This window comes from Phalacrocorax aristotelis, chromosome 19 (genome assembly GCF_949628215.1).
Source record: "Phalacrocorax aristotelis chromosome 19, bGulAri2.1, whole genome shotgun sequence".
Taxonomy (NCBI): domain Eukaryota; kingdom Metazoa; phylum Chordata; class Aves; order Suliformes; family Phalacrocoracidae; genus Phalacrocorax; species Phalacrocorax aristotelis.
Genome location: NC_134294.1, coordinates 3,380,011 through 3,402,220, shown reverse-complemented (window position 1 = coordinate 3,402,220; position 22,210 = coordinate 3,380,011). Strand labels below are relative to the sequence as shown.

At 47.6% G+C, this 22,210-nt stretch overlaps 1 protein-coding gene across 2 annotated transcripts in view; it reads left to right on the top strand.

Moving 5' to 3' along the window:
* The first annotated feature begins 1,170 nt into the window (after window positions 1-1,170).
* Window positions 1,171-22,210, top strand: part of TNFRSF8 (TNF receptor superfamily member 8) — a 28,453-nt gene continuing 7,413 nt past the window's right edge. Inside the window, exons 1-9 of one of the 2 annotated variants that reach the window (XM_075114007.1) lie at window positions 1,171-1,246; window positions 1,366-1,575; window positions 11,288-11,378; window positions 16,393-16,518; window positions 16,936-17,091; window positions 17,194-17,287; window positions 17,730-17,986; window positions 18,181-18,291; window positions 18,854-18,901. In XM_075114007.1, coding sequence (XP_074970108.1) covers window positions 1,504-1,575; window positions 11,288-11,378; window positions 16,393-16,518; window positions 16,936-17,091; window positions 17,194-17,287; window positions 17,730-17,986; window positions 18,181-18,291; window positions 18,854-18,901 — 955 coding nt within the window. In that variant the 5' untranslated portion in view covers window positions 1,171-1,246; window positions 1,366-1,503. Of the gene's footprint in view, window positions 1,576-11,287; window positions 11,379-16,392; window positions 16,519-16,935; window positions 17,092-17,193; window positions 17,288-17,729; window positions 17,987-18,180; window positions 18,292-18,853; window positions 18,902-22,210 lie in introns of both variants that reach the window. The other variant, XM_075114006.1, reaches the window with a different exon arrangement.

Here is a 22,210-nt window from a genome sequence, read left to right as displayed (position 1 = left end):
GGAGGAAGAGGAAGAGGAAGAGTCAGAGCTCACCAATTGCCCTGACTACTATGTCGTTTGAAACCACACTCATAAATTGGAAGAATTGCCTAATGGCATATTATTACACAAGATTAAGATATTTTCTAGCCCATTATTTAATTAGGAAAAACAAGAATGTAAAATTTGGACATTCAAATACTTAGTTGCCTCTACACCTTAAACACATACCTACAACAGTCAGCTTTTATAGCTAAGAGAGCTCAGAAACTGAAAAGTAACCTGACAGAGTGAAGAAAGGAGGTTAGATTTGAGTGTCAGATGCGCAGTATGCAATATCCTGAAAATGCCTGGGTTTTATAAGATGGTGCTCTGGAGAAAGGAATAGAGGCAGTTAGCTGAAAAGAGTTACAGCTGTGAGTTGAAGAAGATATTTACATCATCGCAGGCTCGCTGTGGAATGCTCTCAGCTTTGGTGCTGTGTCGTGATGGCAGAGCGGTAGCTGTGGGTCTTTAATAAAATTATCAATTATCTGACTTTCAATCTTTTCTCATTTGTTTTGTTTTTCTTTTTGCTGGTAAGGGTGAGAAGCAAAAAACCATGGGTGTGAGAATTCAAATTCTCATTATTCTCCTGAGCACCTTGGAGAGGTTTTCAAGGCAGTCTGCCCTTTTTTGAAGTGGCTAACTTTTACTTTTGACAAAACTTTTTGGGCAGATAAGGAAGCTTCATGACATCTTAAACCAACCGAAATCTCTTCAGCAGAGCCAAAAAACGTTATCTGAGTAACAAATGAGAGTGAAATGATGAGTAGCAGGTCCAAGGGATGATTGTCAGCAACAGCGCTTGATTTCAGGTGGGACTGGGGGAGAGAGAAGGATTCTCAAAGGATGGTCTGCGGTATGTTGGTGTTTAGATGGTAACGTGTAAAGGCTAAACCTTTGTGGAGTCACCCTGGTTGGTTGTGAGTTTTCACACACTCATCCAAACAGGAGTAAAATGACTGTACTGAAAAAAATGAGTGTTTCTTACTGGGAACTCTCTTGAGGCTTGGTTGCAGCTCTTGAGATTGTGGCAGATGGATGAGGCAGGGCTTGGACTCATGCCTGGCCAAGGCTTTGGGGTGGTGAAGTGTGCTCTCAGGGCAGTCTAGATGACTCAGGAGCCTGCATTTCTGCACAGCCAGCCTTGTACCTCGGGTGACAACCTTGATGCATGCAACCGACTCGCAGAAACCCGACAGCTCTGGGACTAATGATTGACGCGGTTTTGTTTTGTTCTTTTTGTACTTTTCTTTTTTGGGCAGCCCCCCCTCCCCCTTCCTTCTAAATTGTTTTCTCAGCTTGCTTGAGCCTCAAAGCCTGTCTCCTGCTTGTCTTGAACAGCTGGAATGGCTCTGGACTGAATGAACAGACACAGAGCAAGACTGGGCTGGAACCTGGGAGGATCTCTCCCTCCAGGAGGAGCAACTTGGCTGTCTAACCTGCGATGCTGGGACCTAGGGAGATTTAACACCACTGCAGATGGCTGTCTGCAGCCTGACACTAGGATTGTGGCTCCTGCTGCTTCTCCAGGATATCCAGACAGCCCCACAGGTAAGGCAAGGTGGCACCAGGATCCTGCAGCTCCTCAGGACGAAGAGCCTGGAGAGGTCTGGGGGTACCTGGGGATGCAGGGCTATCCTGCCCATAGGCTGGGTGCTGGCTAGTGGGTGTCCACAGAAAGGCTTTGTGCAACACAGGGTGATAAAGGTATAAAGCAGTGCAGCCAGGAGAGTTTGCCCTTTCTGGGAACTTTGCAGGCAGGATCAGGGGATACAAGCTGTGATCTGCATCTTTTTGGTGGCATTGCTAGTGTTACGGCCCCTCCAGGCACAACACAGCTAGGGAACGAGGAAAGATTTGATGGGGGTAGGGGACTGTTCTTGTTTGTTGTGGTGAGTGGCTTTTATTTTTGCCAGGATGCCAGGTGCTCTGTGACACACATTCCTCGCAGAGCTTGGTTCAGAGGGCTTCTGCTCGCTCTGCTGATGTGAGTCAGGGCTGGCAAATTGAAAGGCGTAAAAGCAAAAAAAAAACCCCAATAAACTACCATTTCACAACTGCCCATCCCTCTGACACTGACTTCCTCATGAATGAGCTATTATTTCTGCATAAAATTGACTTAAAGTAGACATGCCCTACTAGTTGCACTCAGCTGATGCTGTAGATGCAAGCTAGCTCCCTGCTCAGGTCGTATCATCTCCTGTGGGTTTGATCCCCTCCCCACTCCACCCCGCCCAGCTGCTTTCCACCTCCTCCCTAGTGGATCACATGGCGATGAGCCCTCAGCTCCTGGCATAAATCCAGGTAATTTCCCTGGCGCGCGCGCACACACACACACACACAGACACACACAGACACACACACAGACACACACAAAAAGGTTAGTCGCACAGTCGCAGAGGCACTTTGCACAGGTAAAGTCAAGTAGGTGAGCAACTGCACACTGTTGGATCCTGAAATTGGCCCTTTTCCCTTGCAGTGAAATATGAGCATATATTAGGCTAAGACACCTGTCTGTGCATTGTAACTGAACGATACGGCACATCGCTGGGGCTGTCAGATTTTGTACAACAAACTGATTCTGATTAGATTTTTGAAAATAACCAAGTCCTGCATCCTTTTCATAGACATTTGAAAAAGATCCTCCTGGCTCTTTTGGTAAGAGTAGGAGTTTGTCCTTGTGTCTTTAGTTGTAAATTCCCCTCCCACATTGCAAGTTTGCTCTACTTTGCCCTGCTTATCTGTCCTGCCACTGTCTGCTTCCTGAAATGTAGAAGGATCGCTATTCATCTATCGGACTGGAGTCTGTAGCCCTTATTCACTTGAAGATACTTAGGAGGTCATTCAGATAAGCTTGTCTGGTCTGCTGAATGCAAACTGCTTTAGGAGATGAAGAAAGATATGGTATTTTTGCTATTTGACATCGCTTTTGGTGTTTCGTTCACAAAATGAAAGGGACAGAGAGAAAATTTGTTTTTTGATACTCACTGTCAACATTCAGACTCTCTGCAAAATCATCAGCTACCTGGAATAAATGTGTAGATCTTGCTGGGATAAGCAACTGGCTTTTCACCATCTTTCTGTATTGCGTCTATCACAGCAACACTTGCTTTTACTGCTACTGCAGTACAAGTGATACTGTTCCATGTGAGCAAGTCAGCTTATTGGTCACATTTTAAACTATATTCCACCTCACTTGAGCCCACAGTTTGGGTTTTGTTTGCTTTAATAGTCAGTTAACTCTCAGTTGTTAATAATGTCATTACTGTCAAGCAGATGAAGCGTGACTACTTGAAGTCTTAGGTTATCAGCCTCTTTTGAACAGTCAGAATTTGGATAGAAGCTTGAAAGGGAGTCAACTGTTTTGCTACAGTATTAGTCAGTTCTAGAATAGCGCATGCTGGTAGAAGATTTTTTTTTTACTGTAATATGCTTTCTTCCTGACTTACAGCTCATTTGTAGCAAGCCCATTTCTTACTCTGCCTCACCATCACTTTTTCTTTATGACCTCAAAAGACCATAAATAAATGAGTCAAACCTTGGCCTGACTGAATTGCAGAGTATCCCACTGAATTCAGCACCATCTTTACAATTGCCATTATTTAAATTGGAATAGCAAACGTGCCTGTAGATACAAGGAAAGTGAGAAGAGCTGCAAAAAGCCTGTTTTCTATAACTAATTCTCAAAAGCAAGCAGTGAAAAACCCAAATGATTTGTAACAAATGTTTATTTAATTGGGCCTTGATCTGCAGCACTTTAAAACAGAAAAAAATAGTTGGCCCGGTAGGTCAATGGAAGCAGTAAGCCGAGGGATCCCTGGCCATCCTGTCACAGAGCAGTCTGAACAGGACATAAACTGCGGTCTTTACTTTCACAAGATGTATTCCAGCTCCTGCTAAATCAAAAACCTTCATTTGAAGTGCATGCAGGAAAAGGTTAATGCAATTCAGTCCGTGTCTCTCTCCAGCTGAACAGTATGCTGAATCCGATTTAAGAACTCCTTGTATCAGAGAAAAAACAGATAAAGATTACTAGTCTGACAGAGGTGTAGGGCTCATTCAAATCTGTTCAAAAAACGTGGACAGATCAACTTTGTAGTGGCAGGCTTTCTGCTACGCTGGCGGTCGCTTACTACACCAGCTTACCTTTTGTTAGTTTAAATAGTTATCTGTTCCTCTACAGCTGGCATAAAGCAGCATTTACTCTGCATTGTGTCCTCAGGTCCAATCCAGCTGAAATCAATTCTGACATAGTATACAGATGAGAACCAATGTCTGTGAGCTTTCCTGTTACAGCTGTGCGCATCGGCAGAGACCTGCTGCGCAGAGGGGAGGCCCTGCTCCTGGCTACACAGTGCCACCAGCTTTCCTGCGCTGAATCCACTGCAGGGGACTGTGCAGCCACGGGTGAATTGTTTCAGCGCAGTAACCCTCCGAAAACCAGCTTCACAAATTCAGAAAGCAGAGTTTTCAGTCAGATGAACTCCTAGAACTGATTTGCCCTCTGGAAACACAATTGGTCTGTCTTGAACAATCAAGGAGTTGGAGGGGAAGGAAAATGTGACTACAGGCAAGAGAGGGGAAGTGGGATTGCACCCTTGGGTGGCAAAGTGCCACAGGATTAGCACAGCTGTAATAGACACATATTCCCACCCTGCTACTCCACTCTTAGTACAGTCCCATCCATTCAGAGTTTCCTCACATGGGAAGGGCAAAGACCTACTGTCTACCACGGCTGGATTCCTGCTCCTACCCAGCAATAGTTCTGTGATCTTCCTTGAATTTTAATATTTGTTTAATAATACGTATAAACAAACAGAACTGCAAGTACTAATGGACAATACTCATTGGGGCAAAATTGGTATTTCTTCACTGAGACTGGATTATCTTTTGGAGAGGGGACAGGGAAAAGTACGACGTCTCCTTTCTTTTCTTCAGGAAACACTAGGAAATGGTGCCTTAAAAAGTGAAATTGTGCTGGAATTTTGAATTTTCCTGGCATAACCTGCGTTCTGTTTCTGTCTGTCCTGAGATTCAGAGAAGAGTGGATAAGAAGGAGGGACAGTCAAAAGATGAAAGAGAAAAATACTTTGAATGTTAATTAAACAGGATTTTGAGGTTACTGCATTTCATTCTGTTCCTTGCAGAGATGAGGAGAGTTTGTTCCATAAAACTTATTGGAGATTTCCTTGGCAATGCAAAGCCACGTGCTAGTTGCTGCTGAGTATGGATTATGCCACACTCTTCAGTGTTTCTAGGCGTACCAGGAAGAAGAGGAGGGAATGGGGCAGAAGTGAAAGTTCTTACACGCAAATCCTTCCATACAAAATAAGTAGTAAGGGGCAAAAATGGTGAAGAGAATCTTCTCTCACTGGCTAATTGACAGTTTCTGTAAGCTTACTGGAGCCAGGAGAAATAGCCAGGACTGTACGTGGAGAATTTCTTAGTGCTTTCTTTTTTGTGGGCCTCTACACACATGCACCATGGAATCAAGGTGAACCTCTCACCCCACCCAACACTCACAGCTGATGCTTTTTGGTAAGAAGGTGAACAGCATTGAGGTTTTGTAATGCAAAGCTGAAACTTTGTTCTGTCTTCTTTGCTTTGTCCCTTCCTTTCATTTCAAGAGTTATTTATGAGCAACTAGGACTTGCTAAGTCAAACCTTAACCTTCAGCCTCTGCCTAACAGAGTCTTAATTTAAATAAACGAGCTTTGCTCTGGAAAAATGAGTTTTGTTAGTGATATTCACACAATCCTGAGTCAAAGTAATTAAGTTCATATTTTTTTCTGAGATGGGTTAAGTTTCCACTGTCATCCTAGAATGTATTAAAAAAGGATTCTTTGACTTAAGTTCATACTATTGAATGGGGTAATGGTCCGAGGCAAAGGCTTTCAGTATTTTGTTGTTAAACCTTATGTGCCTCATCAATATTTTATAATGCTTGGTTTTGCCCAAACACTCACAACCAGAAATATATTAGAAATGTCTTAATGCTGAGATTTTTATTGGCAATGAGAGCAGTAAGAGCACATATTCCTCTTATTCCTGCTGTGTTCTTCTTGAGCACTCACATGCTGAAGTACCACTTTTTACACGAATTTTCCCTTTTCTCCTCACTGCCCTTGTCATTCTCTCCCTTCTCTTAGGTGACCTCTGTTCTGATTAAGGCTTGACGAGCGGGATATTTTCTTTAAAACCTTCCACTGTTGGCTACCGTCATCTCAGTCACAGTACCAGAAACCCAGTACATAGCAGGCTCCCACAGTTGCAGCCGTTGGCAATACAGCTCAAAACAGGTTCGCAGCTCAGAACAGTATGTATCTGTGCTGGGGAGATAAACGCAGCTACTGTTGGTGGGAATTTTTCTCAGAATTTCCCTCATCTAAAAAGGATCATTCTGTGCTGTCACCAGATTCCTTTGTAGCCACAGTTTTAGAAGATAACTAGCTTTTCCCCTGCCTGTTTTGATTGTAAACGGCATGTGATGGCCTCCCGAGCAAACTGCTTGCCCAAGTTCTTGAGTGGAAAGATGCTTTTGTGTTTCACTGGAAAAGCCAGAGAGAATGTAAACTGTAAGTTCTGGTGTAGCACTGACCTAAGCTGATAGCAGTTGTCCTCCCCTTAGCAAGTGAGCTGCGAGTGTTGGCAGGAGGAGGAGTGTTTACAGCACCATTGGTGACAGTTTGGACAAGATTTGGTAAAAGCAAGCAAATGTAAAGTTGAGGACCCAGTGGGACTGGAGGGACACTGTGACCTGCGTGCCCTCACAGAGCCTATTAGGGGTTCCCTGGTGCTACCACCACAAAAATACCCATCATTGTAAGTGGACCCAATACAGCAAGGACTTTAAAGTAACTCATCTAGGGCTAAGCAACGACAGAGCCGGGAATGGAACCACCAACCTTGAACATTAAGCTACAGGCCCTTTTCCTGCCCTCAGCCTTGTGATGGCCTCATTGTCACGTTGCTGTGGGTTTAGACAGAGTTGAGCCTGGAGGTACAAGCTCAGTACTGGACTACTCAGCCAACAGTTCACCCAAGTCATTTTGATATTTACCAGGTGAGGATTAGAAATCCACTTTGTGTTCCAGCTGCAATCTGTGGTAGGCTTACCACTATATAGGAATTATAAGCTGCTATTGAAAATAACCATGTTGGTTTAATAACCTTAATTTCTGAGAAGTTATGCACATATGTTGCTTCCATAATTCTGTGGAAATCTAATGGTTTTTTTGGCCAAGCCACTGAAATATTTGTAGTTTTTTAACAGTAGTGGTTAATCAGCATTAAAATATTTCGTAACTCCAGCACTCAGTTGTCATTCTGTCCAGGAACAGCAAGAAAAATATGCATTATGTGTTTTGCAGCCCCTCCAAATTTGGATGTATTTGATGGTTAATGTCTAGATTTCTGCTGTTAAAAAGGAGTAGCCAACAGCTGAGGAACAAAAAAAACCAAACACATCAATCATATAACTTGGAGTCTTCTTGCACACAAAGATCTAAGATGATAGTAAAATCAAGAAAATGCATAAGGTGTCTTTCCAGAGGCATTGAGTCATGAAAGGAGTGCGACTGGAAAATTGAAATCTAGAGTTCCCTGTGTTTCTTGGTGAATTGTTTACAGCAATCTCTTCCTAATTAGAAATACTGAGTTCATCAAAATGAAAGCTCAAACAAGCCAATATTTTATTACAAACTTGTACCCTAATTTCTCTAATTGTAAATGAGATGTCAGAGGTGGTGTTTTACATGTTGGAAGAGTAGTTACAGGGGGTGAAACTGAGGTAATTTACACGTTCAGTCGCTGAGTGGATAAATTACCTCAGTTCAGGCCTATTGCTGCCCACTAATAATGCACATTTTTGTTCCCTTTGCACTTCGTATCTTTGGCTTGTTATCTTTTGGTTTAGTTAACTCATTACCCTGATATTCATTACACACAGATAGAAAAAATGAAAATTATCTTATCCTTGTATGGCTGTCTTTCCTTCACCCTTTCCCTGAAAGTAGTGTAATCAAACCTCTGCAGAAAATGAGTTGACACCATCATTTCATGGAAGACTTAAAACATTTTGAGACCTTGGCCCTTCACCTCTGGCATTTCTTCAAGGCATGTCTTTGCTTTTAGGCACCAGTTTGCTTCATTTCCCCAAAAACTCACGGAACTTTTGGTGCGCTCTTAGTGCAAGACTTTTTTATTCCAGATGCATGAAAACTTGAAATCTAGCTTACAAAACACCTTGCATAAGTTAAGAAGCAGAGCCCATATAATTTTTAGTGACACCTGCCTTTCCACACTGCCAGTTTTGCTTATGTAATTTCTTTTGAGCTTTTAAGCCTGAAGCGCTAGAGGAATGGGGGCTTCGTTTATACTCAGGTCTTTACCTTGAAGTATGCTGTCTACAGAGGGCCAGCCTTGCTGCTTAGTGTAAGGGCGGAACGTTGCATCATTGCATTGCTGTTACGGGTCACACTGGGAATCAAACGGCTTTAGGATTTGGAGGCAAAAAAATGACAGGAATGGGGAGATGATGACTGATGCTGAGCATTGATATGAACACTATTTATCACTGAAAGGACCTATAGTAAGTCTCATACTCATGAAACGCCTCTACTGAACAGACGGCAAGTCTTAAAGACATTTTGCAGGTAGGTATGGATTAGAAGTGGTGGGCTCTTCAGAAGGTGGTTTCTCAGCCATAGGAATCATCTCATGATTTGATAAAATGACGTCTTTTTACAGCAGAGCACCTTGGGCTTGGCTCAGTAAACAGTAAAGGTGGCTTGTAAGTGGTTACCTGAAAGCAGCATTTGTTGTGAAGCTGCGGATGTCATGCATTATGTAGCTGGCTGTAGTATATAGCTGCCCTCTTGCGGAAAGGAAAAAAAAAAGGTTGAGTATTTTGTATGTATATTTTCATAATTTGTGTAGTATGTATGTATAGTGCATGCAGTAATTTCTCACAGCGCGAGCATCAGGTCAAATTCATAATCAGAATTTGGAGTGCTGTAATTAAGAGCAGAATCTAATCCTAAACTCCTGTTTTCAATATTTTAGACAAGGTAACTTTTTAAAAAGCAGCCCTTTCCTCACACTTCTACACAGACGCTATTCCTTTGTTCGAACCCCAAAAGAGATAATTAAATAAGCTCTAAGCTTATGTGCTGCATAAATCATTCAAGAATTTTGTTCCCATCCCAATTTAAAATGTAACATCATTTGCAGCCAGCGTCGGCTGCGTAGGAGAACCTGGAGGAGAAGGTCAGGTTTTTGTGGTGACTTCCCGTAGCTCTTACAGAGAGCTCTTACACTAATCCAGGATGGCTTAGCTACAGCCAGGATGCTCTCGTGTCTTAAACTTTCCTTATAAAACGAGTTAATTCACTTCACCTCACCGCAGCGGCTCCTGAATGACCCTTTAGTGACAGGTCTCATGTCGCTTCCTGTTACTCGGTTTAGTCCCCAGTGGCTGGCTAACCGGGGTGCTGCTCCACGCAGACGCAAGGAGATTCCACTTCCTTTTCCTACAGTCTAGGGCTTCCTCTTCAGAAAAGAAAAATACAGGGTGCATATTTGTAAACCTGATTTGAGTCAGGCTGAGCAAGCAGACCTCTGCTATTTCCTCCGTAGCATAAGCTAGCAAAATGCTTTGTAGGGAGGCTGTGTGGCCCAGTGGTTAGTGCAGAAATGTGTCAGGCGGGATTTCTCAGTTCTATTACTGGAGCTCGATGAAATTTAATGGTTTCAGTATGTTTCTTTTTCTTGTCCTTTTGTTAATTTCCTCCTTGACTGAAAGTTTCTGTTTTCCAGTGTAACCTGGGGCAAGTTAAATAACTTCTGTGTTTTATGGTCCTGCCGTGAGAACAGCAGCGTATTAAACAGGAGAATACAGCTGTGAAATTGGTTAGGTGGTAAGATTCTGTGCTGCATACAAAGGCAGTAGGAGACTGTAGGTATTATTTCAAAGGCCAATGGGAAATTCATCTGCAGAGAGATGTTGTTTTTCTGAAATATTTAACTCCTCTACCAGTATCATGTGGGAAAATCTCTGGGGAATCTGCTGAATGAGTCTTTAATAAGAAATGCCACTTATATCTTCTAGCAAATACTGAAAATGAAATTCAGATAACAACATTTTTAGGGGATTATTAAGGGAGATGCCAAATTCAAAAATCAGATTTGCTCATCAGAAAACTTGTAGCGCTGTAATTTCCCAGAACATATAGTGGCCCTGCCATACAAAAATGAAGTCTTATTATATGCTTCTTGATACAATTCATAGCTAAGTCTCATTTTCTAAGCTAATACTAGAACTATTGTGTGGGGTTTTTTTGATCAAACAAGTATCAGTTATGTAGTCAAACCAAATGTCGACCTGAAAACCTTCACTCGCAATAGAAATGGGATTCGTTATTTGAATAAGGGCTTCATCGCGTGGGTATTTGCAGCATTCTTTTCAAGGCAAAAACCTCTTGTTCTCAATTAGGATTTGTCCCTAAATGATAAGTAAAACAATTTATTCGTTCATAACAAACACATCTTTACCTCGCTAAATTCAAGCATTATGGCTGCATAAGCAACTGGACAGAAACACTTGTTTGCTGCAAACGAGAATTATCTGTGTGGATTACAGCCAATCTTGCTAGATTTAGAGATTGCTGAAAATAGCTGGAAATCATTATGGATGTTAGGGATTCTTTTTTTATTATTATTTTCTAAAAAATCTCAAATTAATATGGGATCGTTTCAGGACAGCAATTTTTAGCCTTTTTTTTATTATTATTTGCTAACTGTTAAAAAATTTGTAAAGGAGGTGCAGACCAATAGATAAGCTTTTCTTCGTGGTCCTGCAGCTAAGTTTCAAAGGGCATTTGGAGCATTGGCTGAAAAACATTTTTGTAGGGCAAGGCCGCTACCATTTTTATTGTATGAAACAAGGAGTTAGTTTCTGAGCACTGAACTGCTTGATACACAGGTTGAGCTACAGTATTCCATCCCTGTGTTTAAATGACTTTCAGATAAAAGAGCCTGATGGGTGAAGATACATGTTGAATTATTGCTAAATACACCGAATGTTGCAATCTTTGCTTAAGCTATGGGCAGCAGTAATTTAGTTGCTTTGGGGATACTTGAACTTTCAAAAAGCTGTAGGATTTTCCTTACTGTCTGCAGCTACCATCACTTTAGACAGATACTGGGTTCTGCTCTAATACCGAGCTGTTTTCTAATTCTGCCTTTTGTCTGTTTCAATTTCTAGACACCATTAACCCCATCTCATTCCTGTGATTCTCATGAGAATTGGTTCTACGATGAAACTTCACGAAGGTGCTGTTACCAGTGTCCCTCAGGTCAGTATGTTTATAGTTCAGTCAAATTAACATAGAGCCTTTCTCAAAGAGATAGTAAGGAACCGTGTACCTCTGCAGGATTGCATTTTGTCCCTGAAGAAAAGTGCAATTTCATGAATCGCTATCTCATGATAACTTGGGGCAGAGGGGCTGGGAAGTGCCCGACGGAGAAGGCCCTGGGGGTGCTGGCTGACAGCCGGCTGGGCATGAGCCAGCAGTGCCCGGGTGGCCAAGGAGGCCACCAGCCCCCGGGCTTGTGTCAGCCCTGGTGTGGCCAGCAGGAGCCGGGCAGGGATGGGGCCCCTGTGCTCGGCCCTGGGGAGGCCCCACCTCGAGTGCTGGGCTCAGGTTTGGGCCCCTCGGGACAAGGGGGACCTTGGGGGGGAGTCACCGTCCCTGGGGGTGCTCAGAAACATGCAGACGTGGCACTTGGGGACATGGTTTAGGAGGCCTGGGGGTGTTGGGCTGGGGGTTGGACTTGATCCTAGAGGTCTTTTCCAACCTTAATGATTCCATGATTCTATGATTCTAGTGTGGATTGAGAAGTGAACTTGTTCTCCACTGCCCTGCTCCTGTTCAGTCTGCATGTAAATTGCAAAAAAGATAACTTGCTAAAATTTTAATGTGTTCTTTATCAATTGACTTGACACTCTGAAGTAGCTAGAAGTAGGCAGGTCTTAAGAATTCATTTCAGCTTGCCTCAGGGTGTGAAATAGCACTGTGAAATTAGGCTAAATAAGTTTCTCATCAGAGACTAAAAATATAAAATGAAGGTGTGGAAAATCTGTCATTAACCTCATGGTCAAAACAGTTTAGAAAGTGCCTCACACGAGACAGGGAACAGCCCCTTGTCAGGGGACACAGTGAGCTTTGCCGGAAGCTAGCTGTGACTCAGAGGCACATGAGGTCAGAAGCAGGAAACACCTTGGTGAGACAAGAGTTCTGGAAATGTCTGAAACTCCCCCTATTGGCCAAAAAACCCCTCGGTGGGTGGGACATTTTATGGTACTTCACCACCACCAATCTCTTGTTATTGAAATGTGTTTTTTTTCTCTATTCTTTTTTTTTTTTTTGAAAGGAAATTTTTGACATTTATTTGTGCTCTAATAATAACGAGGGGTTGAGCGCCTGGTTGCTAGCATTTGCATGCAGTTACATCAGGGTTCCCACTGAGACATCTTGTGGTGCTGGCCACACCACTAGAATCATTGAGAAGCTGTGTAAGTAAACAAGACCAAGAGATGGAGAAACTGGTCCCATAAAAGAAGAAAAGGGGTGGGGATCTGACCTGAGCCGGTCCCAAGAAAAGCTGTTTTCTCCTTCAAAACCTTGCTTTGCAAAAGCTCCCATAATGACAGGTCTTATGAAAAGCAGAGAGCTGATTTACACCTGGCTGTAATGAGCCACTAGTCTCAGTCATTTCACCTCTCCTTATTCTGGAAACTCATTTTGTTGTCACATCCTCATGTCAGTCTTGGGCACCTCTTCACATCCCCCGGGGCCACCTTCACAACAGAAACTCTTAAGAACCCTTTTTCATTTTAATCTTCCACTACTCCTTCAAGCAATAACCTGTTCAAATCTGCTGCCTAACTTAACTGCTCACTACAAAGAAAGAGAAGCTTTTCTAAAATTCTGTTTAATCAAAGTGGGGCATCTCGAGCTCTTGATACAGCCTGGCTTTGCTTTCCTTGGTGCTCCAGCGCACAGACGTAGAGCTTTCAGTCTGAGCACACTGGCCCACATGCAAGCCGTCTTCTGTTTCAAAGTTAATTTCAAGTTCAATTTCAAGATCAACTTCAAACCAAACCTCAAAAGATCATTCTCATCAATTGCTCCAGTTGCCACATCTCTTCTCCTGTACTTAATTCTTGTGCAGGTAAAATGAGGCTTGATACCTGGAATACCAGAATAGTATTTTCTTTCTGTCATCACAGAACAAAATAGTCCCCTCCCGTCAAGGGGAGGAACAGAGACTTTCATGGGAAATAATGGTATATGCTAGAAGAGCTCATGTTATGCAGAAGTTGGTATTCCACTTCACTTCTGTTTATTCTGTTTATGGTTTTTTACCTTTGTTGTTCGGTTGTTTTGTTGCTTTTTTGGTTTGTTTTGGGTTTTTGTTTGTTTGTTTTAGTCTCTAAATCAGATAGCCAGCTCTACAAGATAGTGCTGCAGTCAACACTCAAGATAATTTCCCACCCACAGTTAACAGCAAATCCACAGGAGTGAATGAATGCACATACTCACAAAAGAAAAACACTTAAACCACTTATTTAATCCACTTACTTTCAGTACATTTTTCTGTACAGGTGATTGCAGCTGGTGTTCCTACTGCTCAGTCTTTTATCTGGTTGTTGAGCTATGAGCACAGTCAGTGGAGAACAGCTCCAGAAGACGTTGTTAGGCAAGCTTCAAAGCTGCTGTACCTGGGGCACACATCCCCCAAGGGAGGGACCCACGTGTACAGGAAATCTCAAATAACTGAAGTTAAAGCTTTTGGGTCGTTGTGGGAGGAAGGGGAAAATGACACACGTGTGCAGGTACACGTGTGCAGCCTGAGTGCTGAGATTCAGCCGTCAGCTCCCATCTTGAAAAGAACAATCTCAGACAAGTAGTTTTGAGGAGGTGGGAGTGATGCGGTTCAGGCTCGTCTGGTGGCATTTAGTGGGCCAGATATAGCACAGCTGTTTTTACCTGCACTCCTGCATCATCCTTGCCAAAATGTATAGTAGTGGGTTGTTTCCCTGCCAGCTTCCCCCTCCCTGTGGTTAACTCTTTCTAATTGGGTGATGCAGGCTGGATGCTGCAACTGGGATTCATTTTCTCTCCTTCTGTTTTCCATCTGTGAAACACTCATCTCTTCCTATATTTATGCTGCTGCTTTAGCTTTTCCTTTTGCATCTGCAACTGCCGCTGTTCCTTACCCTCTGGTAGTTATTTTCACCTCCTGGTAAGGCCACAAGATCACAGCTGACCACTGCACCTTCTAATTTCTTTGGCACTACGGCCAGTGGTAGCATACCTCATCTTTTGCTTCAGAAGCTGAAACATTAGGAATGCTTCACAGAATCACAGAATCCCAGACTGGCGGGGGCTGGAAGGGCCCTCTGGAGATCATCCCATCCCACCCCCTGCTTGAGCAGGCACACCCAGAGCAGGGGGCACAGGACCGCGTCCAGGCGGGGGGTGAATGTCTCCAGGGAAGGGACCCCACAGCCTCCCTGGGCAGCCTGTGCCCCTGCTCTGGCACCCGCACAGGGAAGGGGTTTGTCCTCATGTTCAGGGGGAACTTCCCGTGTTCCAGCTTGTGCCCGTGGCCCCTTGGCCTGGCGTTGGGCACCACTGAAAAGAGCCCGGCCCCATCCTCCTGACACCCGCCCTTCAGATACTTATAAGCATTGATGAGATTCCCCCCTCAGTCTTCTCTTGTCCAGCCTGAACAAACCCAGGTGTCTCAGCCTTTCCTCACAAGGGAGATGCTCCTGTCCCCTGGTCATCTCTGTAGCTCTCGCTGGACTTGCTCGTGCAGTTCCCTGTCCTTAAACTGGGGAGCCCAGGACTGGACACAGCCCCCAGATGTGGCCTCACCAGGGCAGAGCAGAGGGGGAGGAGAACCTCCCTCGCCCTGCTGGCCACACTGCTTTTCATGCACCCCAGGGCACCGCTGGCCCCCTTGGCCCCAAGGGCCCGGTGCTGGCTCAGGGTCACCTCGCTGCCCCCCAGCACCCCCAGGGCCTCTCAGCAGAGCCGCTCTCCAGCAGGTCCCCCCCAGCCTGTGCTGGTGCGGGGGGTTGTTCCTCCCAAAGGGGCAGGACCCTGCACTGGCTCTTGCTGAATCCCATGAGGCTCCCCTGGGCCCAGCTCTCCAGCCTGCCCAGCCCTCGCTGGATGGCAGCACAGCTTCTGGTGCGTCAGCCGCTCCTCCCTGCTCGGTATCGTCAGCGAACTTGCGGAGGGGACGCTCTATCTCATCATCCAGGTCATTGATGAATATGTTGAACAGGACTGGACCCGGCACAGACCCCTGGGGAACAACACCGCTAGTGGCAGGTGTCCCAGCCTTTCCCATACTCCTGGCCAGCTATTGTCCCTAGCTTGACAGGTGGATGCTTTTAAAAGCTATTAACTGGAAGATGGTTGCCAGACATAAACATTGAGTCATAGAATAGCTTAAGTTTGGCAAAGACCTCCAGAGGTCATCAAATTCAGCCAGCTGCTCAACTTCATGCCTGCTGCATATACACAGACGTCAGTGAGATCCAGGGCAGTGTGCCTGCAAACCGTGAGCAATGAGTGCAGGTGAGTTGGAAGTGTTGAGCAGAGAAAGTGTGTAGCATATACATCTAGCATCAGAAAGACATACATATGTGATTTGGTTTGTTTAAAGGAAAACCACTGGAAAATCAGACCTCCTCACAACTGTCAAGGCAACTGTAAAACTAGCAGGACTGCTGAGAAAGCAAGCTACTGCCAGCCTGCTGGGGCGTGTAGGGCACAGCTCAGGAAGTCCCATCTCATAACATCCCATTCTGAACGTGGGAGATGGGGTTGTTCCTGCTTGAATCCATGTGCGCCTTGGTGATTCTGGCAGCTTTTGAAAGGAAAAGCCATGCCTTAGGTAGCAAAATATCAGAACTCGGTTGCTACGGTCAAGAAGAAAATGTTAAAAACAATTGCCTGGGAACTTAGTGATGTCAGGACAATATTGCCCTCACTGCAGACATGGTGGTCTTTTCTAACTGTCAGCAAATGGCTTGCCGTGTGCCCATTCGGCAGCAATCCATGCTGACAGTGGTAATACCATGCCTAGTGTTGCTGTAGCAGGACAGCTGCGATCCCTTCACACTTGAATGGGAAAGGCAAAAATGTGCGAGACACCAAGTGACAGCTACAAAGGGAAGACTGTTGGTAGCGTGTCTAATGGGTAAATGAGCATACAAGAACACTTCAGGATGGTTGTCTCCTGTGATTCTGAACAGGTATTCTGCATGTTTTGCTCCTCTTTCTCCAGGCTATGTTAAAAAGAAAACATGTCCTAGGGACCCAGATGAAGACTGCATGAGATGTGGGCCTGAACAGTATGTGAATGAGGAATTCCAAAAGCCACGATGTGACGCTTGCGTGTCATGCGCCAAAGGTTTGCTTTCCCTCACGCATACCTCAGTTACATTCTCGCTATGTATTTTATTTACACTTTATTTATATTTTATTCATTTAGAATTTCCAGTAGCAAAATTATCCATCGTTGGTTACTGATTTGAGAGCAGAATGCTACCTTGCCCATAATCAGTATCACTTCCTGTGTGATCTGGGACTAACTAAAAATTCTTGCATCCAAAGCTATCCAAGTCTGATTTATCCTTGCTGTCTTATATTACAGGCCATTGTCTATAGGCTTCTCCAGTTATTCATGACTTAAGTTGCCATTGCAAAGAGCGGCAGCAGCCCGTTCTGCTTCCTGAGCCTTTGAACTGATGTTGCTCATCTTTGGCCCCTGCTTTGTGTTTTCCCTCCAGGGTGACCCTTTGTTACCACATCTGTTTCTTCCCCACAGAATCTGACCTCGTGGAGAAAAAGCCCTGCTCCTTCAATTCTAGCCGCGTGTGCGAGTGCCGGCCAGGCCTGTTCTGTCAAACCCCTGTTCTGAACACCTGCATACGATGCCAGCAGCACACCATCTGCAAGCCTGGCTTTGGAGTCAAAGTCAGAGGTAGGATTTCTTACCTGTCTAGCTTGCCTTTCCTGAGCTTGGCTATAGGCCTGGACCTGATGCATTTTGGTTGGTCGGTCCTCAGTCATTATTTTTATTCAGGCACTTCAACAAATGATGTTACTTGCGAAAAGTGCCCTTCTGGGACCTTCTCTGATAAAAACTCCAGCACCGACATCTGCAAGCCCCACACAAAGTAAGTCCATCGTTCTTTAAAGTGACTAACTAATTAAAGTTAATAAAAGACAAAAAGGGACACCTGCCAATTCTGGTGCAAAGTATGCAAATTTATTTTAGAGGCAATGGCCTGGCTTTGGGCCTACGTGCAGAGCTAGGCAGGGCTCTCTTTGTAGCTGTTGCACAGCTCTGTACTGGAGGAAGGACGGAATCCCTCTTGCCTCATTTTTAGTTTACTAAGTACGGTGGGATTACACACGTGTGTGAGTATCAGGTTTGCATCCAGGTCAAGAATTAATGTCACAGGGGTGAGAAGAAGGTTAATGACTTTTTGACTGAAAGGAATAAAAGCAGGGGGTACAAATACGGCGAAAGGGGTGTTTGTCACAGGGAAAATTCTCCGATCTTACACCATGGCAGTTTCCCCTAGCGCTGATACACTGTTCTCTCCCACTCCCTAGCTGTGCCAAGTTAAACAAAGTAGCGCTAAGCGAAGGAAATGCCACACACGATCGGGTTTGCCTGGACCAATTGCCCACCTACCTCACCCCAAGCACTTTGTCCATGAGATTCAGCAATGAATCAAATAACTCTGACCTAAGGAGGTTTGAGGAGAAACTGGTGACCACTCCTAGTACTGTTTTACGTTCAACTCCTGAGAAGGAAGCTCCGGTTGGCACTTCTCCCACCTCAGCCAAGGGAGAGACGACAGCAGGAGGTAACAAAGATAAAGCATTTACTCTGTCTAGCATGTTTGATTTGGTAAATGCAATTTTTATGTGGGAGTTTCCTGCAAATCCCCTACAACTTGTGAAATATTGTTCCTGGATCTATGTCCAAACATATAGGTCTGCTGATAGTTCCTCCTCTGCCTTTTCTTAGCCTTTCCTGTACTCCCCTTCTCTGCTGTAGGTCTAGTTCTTTGGGGAGTGGTTCTCTCTGTGACAGTACTACTTGTGGGCACGCTGTTGTTTTGGAAATGGAAGGTTTGCAAGAAGCGGATCCTCATCCTCAAGGGAAAGCGTGAGTTTTTAAAGCTGTAAGGCGTAGCATGCTCTTTGATCTCCAAGTATATGCCAACTGGGAACTCAAATATCCCAAAATTTTGTGGAGGTGACTGAGGAAGAAAATGCTTACTACTGCCTGGTGGAGGCGGGCCAGATAAGAGTTCTAGGCAAAGTGTTCCTGCTGTGTGTTGGAGAACCTGAGAGAAAGATGGAAGCAGCTGTGAATTCATGGAGGAAGATGCTACAAGCTGGGTGGGGAAAGGGTGACCAGTGGTTTCTTCTCTCAATCCAGACACTAATATTAAATAAGACCTGAAGTATTTTGTGAGTATTTGTTGCTTCCAGGGATAGGGTTGGACTTTGAGCATGAGAGGAAGAGTGATTTTTTACGGATGCTGACTCTCGGGAGCTTTGTCTAGGGTTACATGTGGGGTGTGCCTGCAGAACCACATTCCCTCGTTTATACAAAGCAGGATGTGCACCTTGTAGGTTCGTTGCAGACTTGTGGGTGTGGTGAAGCTGTTAGAGCCTATGTGCTCCGTGATGAGTTGTGCTAAATGAATGGTTTCTTTTATCAGCACATCTGCATTCCGTCACTTCACACAAATCCGGGCTCAGATCTCAAGGTGAGTGACTGATGGACCAGGAATTGTAAGCCATGTGTCTGAAGAATGAGTGGATAGCTTGAGCATGAAATTTTATTTTATGGAATGTTAATTTAAAACGTGGAACTTTTCCATGGCAAATGTACGTTACCTGCTGGCAAGCAAAAGGCCCGTCCTGTTGTCTGTCCGGCGCGGGCAGGTGACGCTCCGGGTGGGAGAAGCCACTAGGTGGCGCTTTTTTCCCGCGGCACCGGAGCGGGCGGGCGGTGTGTCCGCGCGGGGGGGGGGCGTTAGTGCCCGCGCGCGGGGGGGGGCGTTAGTGCCCGCGCGGGGCGGGGGGGGCGTTAGTGCCCGCGCGGGGCGGGGGGGGGTTAGTGCCCGCGCGGGGGGAGGGGGCGTTAGTGCCCGCGCGGGGGGGGGGGGGGGCGTTAGTGCCCGCGCGGGGGGGGGGGCGTTAGTGCCCGCGCGGGGAGGGGGCGTTAGTGCCCGCGCAGGGGGGGGGGCGTTAGTGCCCGCGCAGGGGAGGGGGGCGTTAGTGCCCGCGCGGGGGGGGGGCGTTAGTGCCCGCGCAGGGCGGGGGGGGGGTTAGTGCCCGCGCAGGGGGGGGGGGCGTTAGTGCCCGCGCAGGGCGGGGGGGGGTTAGTGCCCGCGCGGGGGGGGGGCGTTATCTGCTGTAGGTCTAGTTCTTTGGGGAGTGGTTCTCTCTGTGACAGTACTACTTGTGGGCACGCTGTTGTTTTGGAAATGGAAGGTTTGCAAGAAGCGGATCCTCATCCTCAAGGGAAAGCGTGAGTTTTTAAAGCTGTAAGGCGTAGCATGCTCTTTGATCTCCAAGTATATGCCAACTGGGAACTCAAATATCCCAAAATTTTGTGGAGGTGACTGAGGAAGAAAATGCTTACTACTGCCTGGTGGAGGCGGGCCAGATAAGAGTTCTAGGCAAAGTGTTCCTGCTGTGTGTTGGAGAACCTGAGAGAAAGATGGAAGCAGCTGTGAATTCATGGAGGAAGATGCTACAAGCTGGGTGGGGAAAGGGTGACCAGTGGTTTCTTCTCTCAATCCAGACACTAATATTAAATAAGACCTGAAGTATTTTGTGAGTATTTGTTGCTTCCAGGGATAGGGTTGGACTTTGAGCATGAGAGGAAGAGTGATTTTTTACGGATGCTGACTCTCGGGAGCTTTGTCTAGGGTTACATGTGGGGTGTGCCTGCAGAACCACATTCCCTCGTTTATACAAAGCAGGATGTGCACCTTGTAGGTTCGTTGCAGACTTGTGGGTGTGGTGAAGCTGTTAGAGCCTATGTGCTCCGTGATGAGTTGTGCTAAATGAATGGTTTCTTTTATCAGCACATCTGCATTCCGTCACTTCACACAAATCCGGGCTCAGATCTCAAGGTGAGTGACTGATGGACCAGGAATTGTAAGCCATGTGTCTGAAGAATGAGTGGATAGCTTGAGCATGAAATTTTATTTTATGGAATGTTAATTTAAAACGTGGAACTTTTCCATGGCAAATGTACGTTACCTGCTGGCAAGCAAAAGGCCCGTCCTGTTGTCTGTCCGGCGCGGGCAGGTGACGCTCCGGGTGGGAGAAGCCACTAGGTGGCGCTTTTTTCCCGCGGCACCGGAGCGGGCGGGCGGTGTGTCCGCGCGGGGGGGGGGGCGTTAGTGCCCGCGCGCGGGGGGGGGGCGTTAGTGCCCGCGCGGGGCGGGGGGGCGTTAGTGCCCGCGCGGGGCGGGGGGGGGGTTAGTGCCCGCGCGGGGGGAGGGGGCGTTAGTGCCCGCGCGGGGGGGGGGGGGGGCGTTAGTGCCCGCGCGGGGGGGGGGGCGTTAGTGCCCGCGCGGGGAGGGGGCGTTAGTGCCCGCGCAGGGGGGGGGGCGTTAGTGCCCGCGCAGGGGAGGGGGGCGTTAGTGCCCGCGCGGGGGGGGGGCGTTAGTGCCCGCGCAGGGCGGGGGGGGGGTTAGTGCCCGCGCAGGGGGGGGGGGCGTTAGTGCCCGCGCAGGGCGGGGGGGGGTTAGTGCCCGCGCGGGGGGGGGCGTTAGTGCCCGCGCAGGGCGGGGGGGGGTTAGTGCCCGCGCGGGGGGGGGGCGTTAGTGCCCGCGCAGGGCGGGGGGGGGGGTTAGTGCCCGCGCAGGGGGGGGGGGCGTTAGTGCCCGCGCAGGGCGGGGGGGGGTTAGTGCCCGCGCGGGGGGGGGCGTTAGTGCCCGCGCGGGGAGGGGGCGTTAGTGCCCGCGCAGGGGGGGGGGCGTTAGTGCCCGCGCAGGGGGGGGGGGCGTTAGTGCCCGCGCAGGGCGGGGGGGGGGTAAGTGCCCGCGCAGGGCGGGGGGGGGTTAGTGCCCGCGCGGGGGGGGGGGCGTTAGTGCCCGCGCGGGGCGGGGGGGGGGGTTAGTGCCCGCGCAGGGGGGGGGGGCGTTAGTGCCCGCGCGGGGAGGGGGCGTTAGTGCCCGCGCGGGGGGGGGGGGGGCGTTAGTGCCCGCGCGGGGAGGGGGCGTTAGTGCCCGCGCGGGGGGGGGGGGGGCGTTAGTGCCCGCGCAGGGCGGGGGGCGTTAGTGCCCGCGCGGGGAGGGGGCGTTAGTGCCCGCGCGGGGAGGGGGGCGTTAGTGCCCGCGCGGGGGGGGGCGTTAGTGCCCGCGCGGGGCGGGGGGGGGTTAGTGCCCGCGCGCGGGGGGGGGGCGTTAGTGCCCGCGCGGGGGGGGGGGCGTTAGTGCCCGCGCGGGGGGGGGGGGGGGGTTAGTGCCCGCGCAGGGGGGGGGGGTTAGTGCCCGCGCAGGGGAGGGGGGCGTTAGTGCCCGCGCAGGGGAGGGGGGCGTTAGTGCCCCCTTCGTCTCTGGGCGCTCAGCCCGGGAGGCACGTTCCGACGAAAGCCTGCGTCAGCCGTCGCGGCCCGCACGGAGCCCCTCGGGGACGCGCGTTTTGCCCGATAACTAATTCCCTCTCAACGCTTCCACGGACTGATCTATTCTGTTCTGTTGGAGTCTCCTAACTGGCACACAGCAGAGGTTTTTCTACTCGTTTATTCAGGAATATGATTTAACACCTCTTGTGCGCAGCTTAATTTTCTCAAAATGGAATTTTTGCTCCCTCACTTGCCTTACACAAGAGAAACGGTTACTGTGCAGCATTGTAGAGCTGATGCATTGAAAATAAAGGTGGCTGCGTGTCAGGGTGAGATTAGGCGGCCTGAGCCTGTCTAGCCTCGCGGTGCTGCAGGAGGATGCCGTACACTCCCTCCTTCCCACGTCTCTTCTTTCCCCAGCGTTCCGTTCTTCCATCCTTGCATAAAATGCCATCCCCTTAACAGTCATCCGACCACACAATGAACTGAT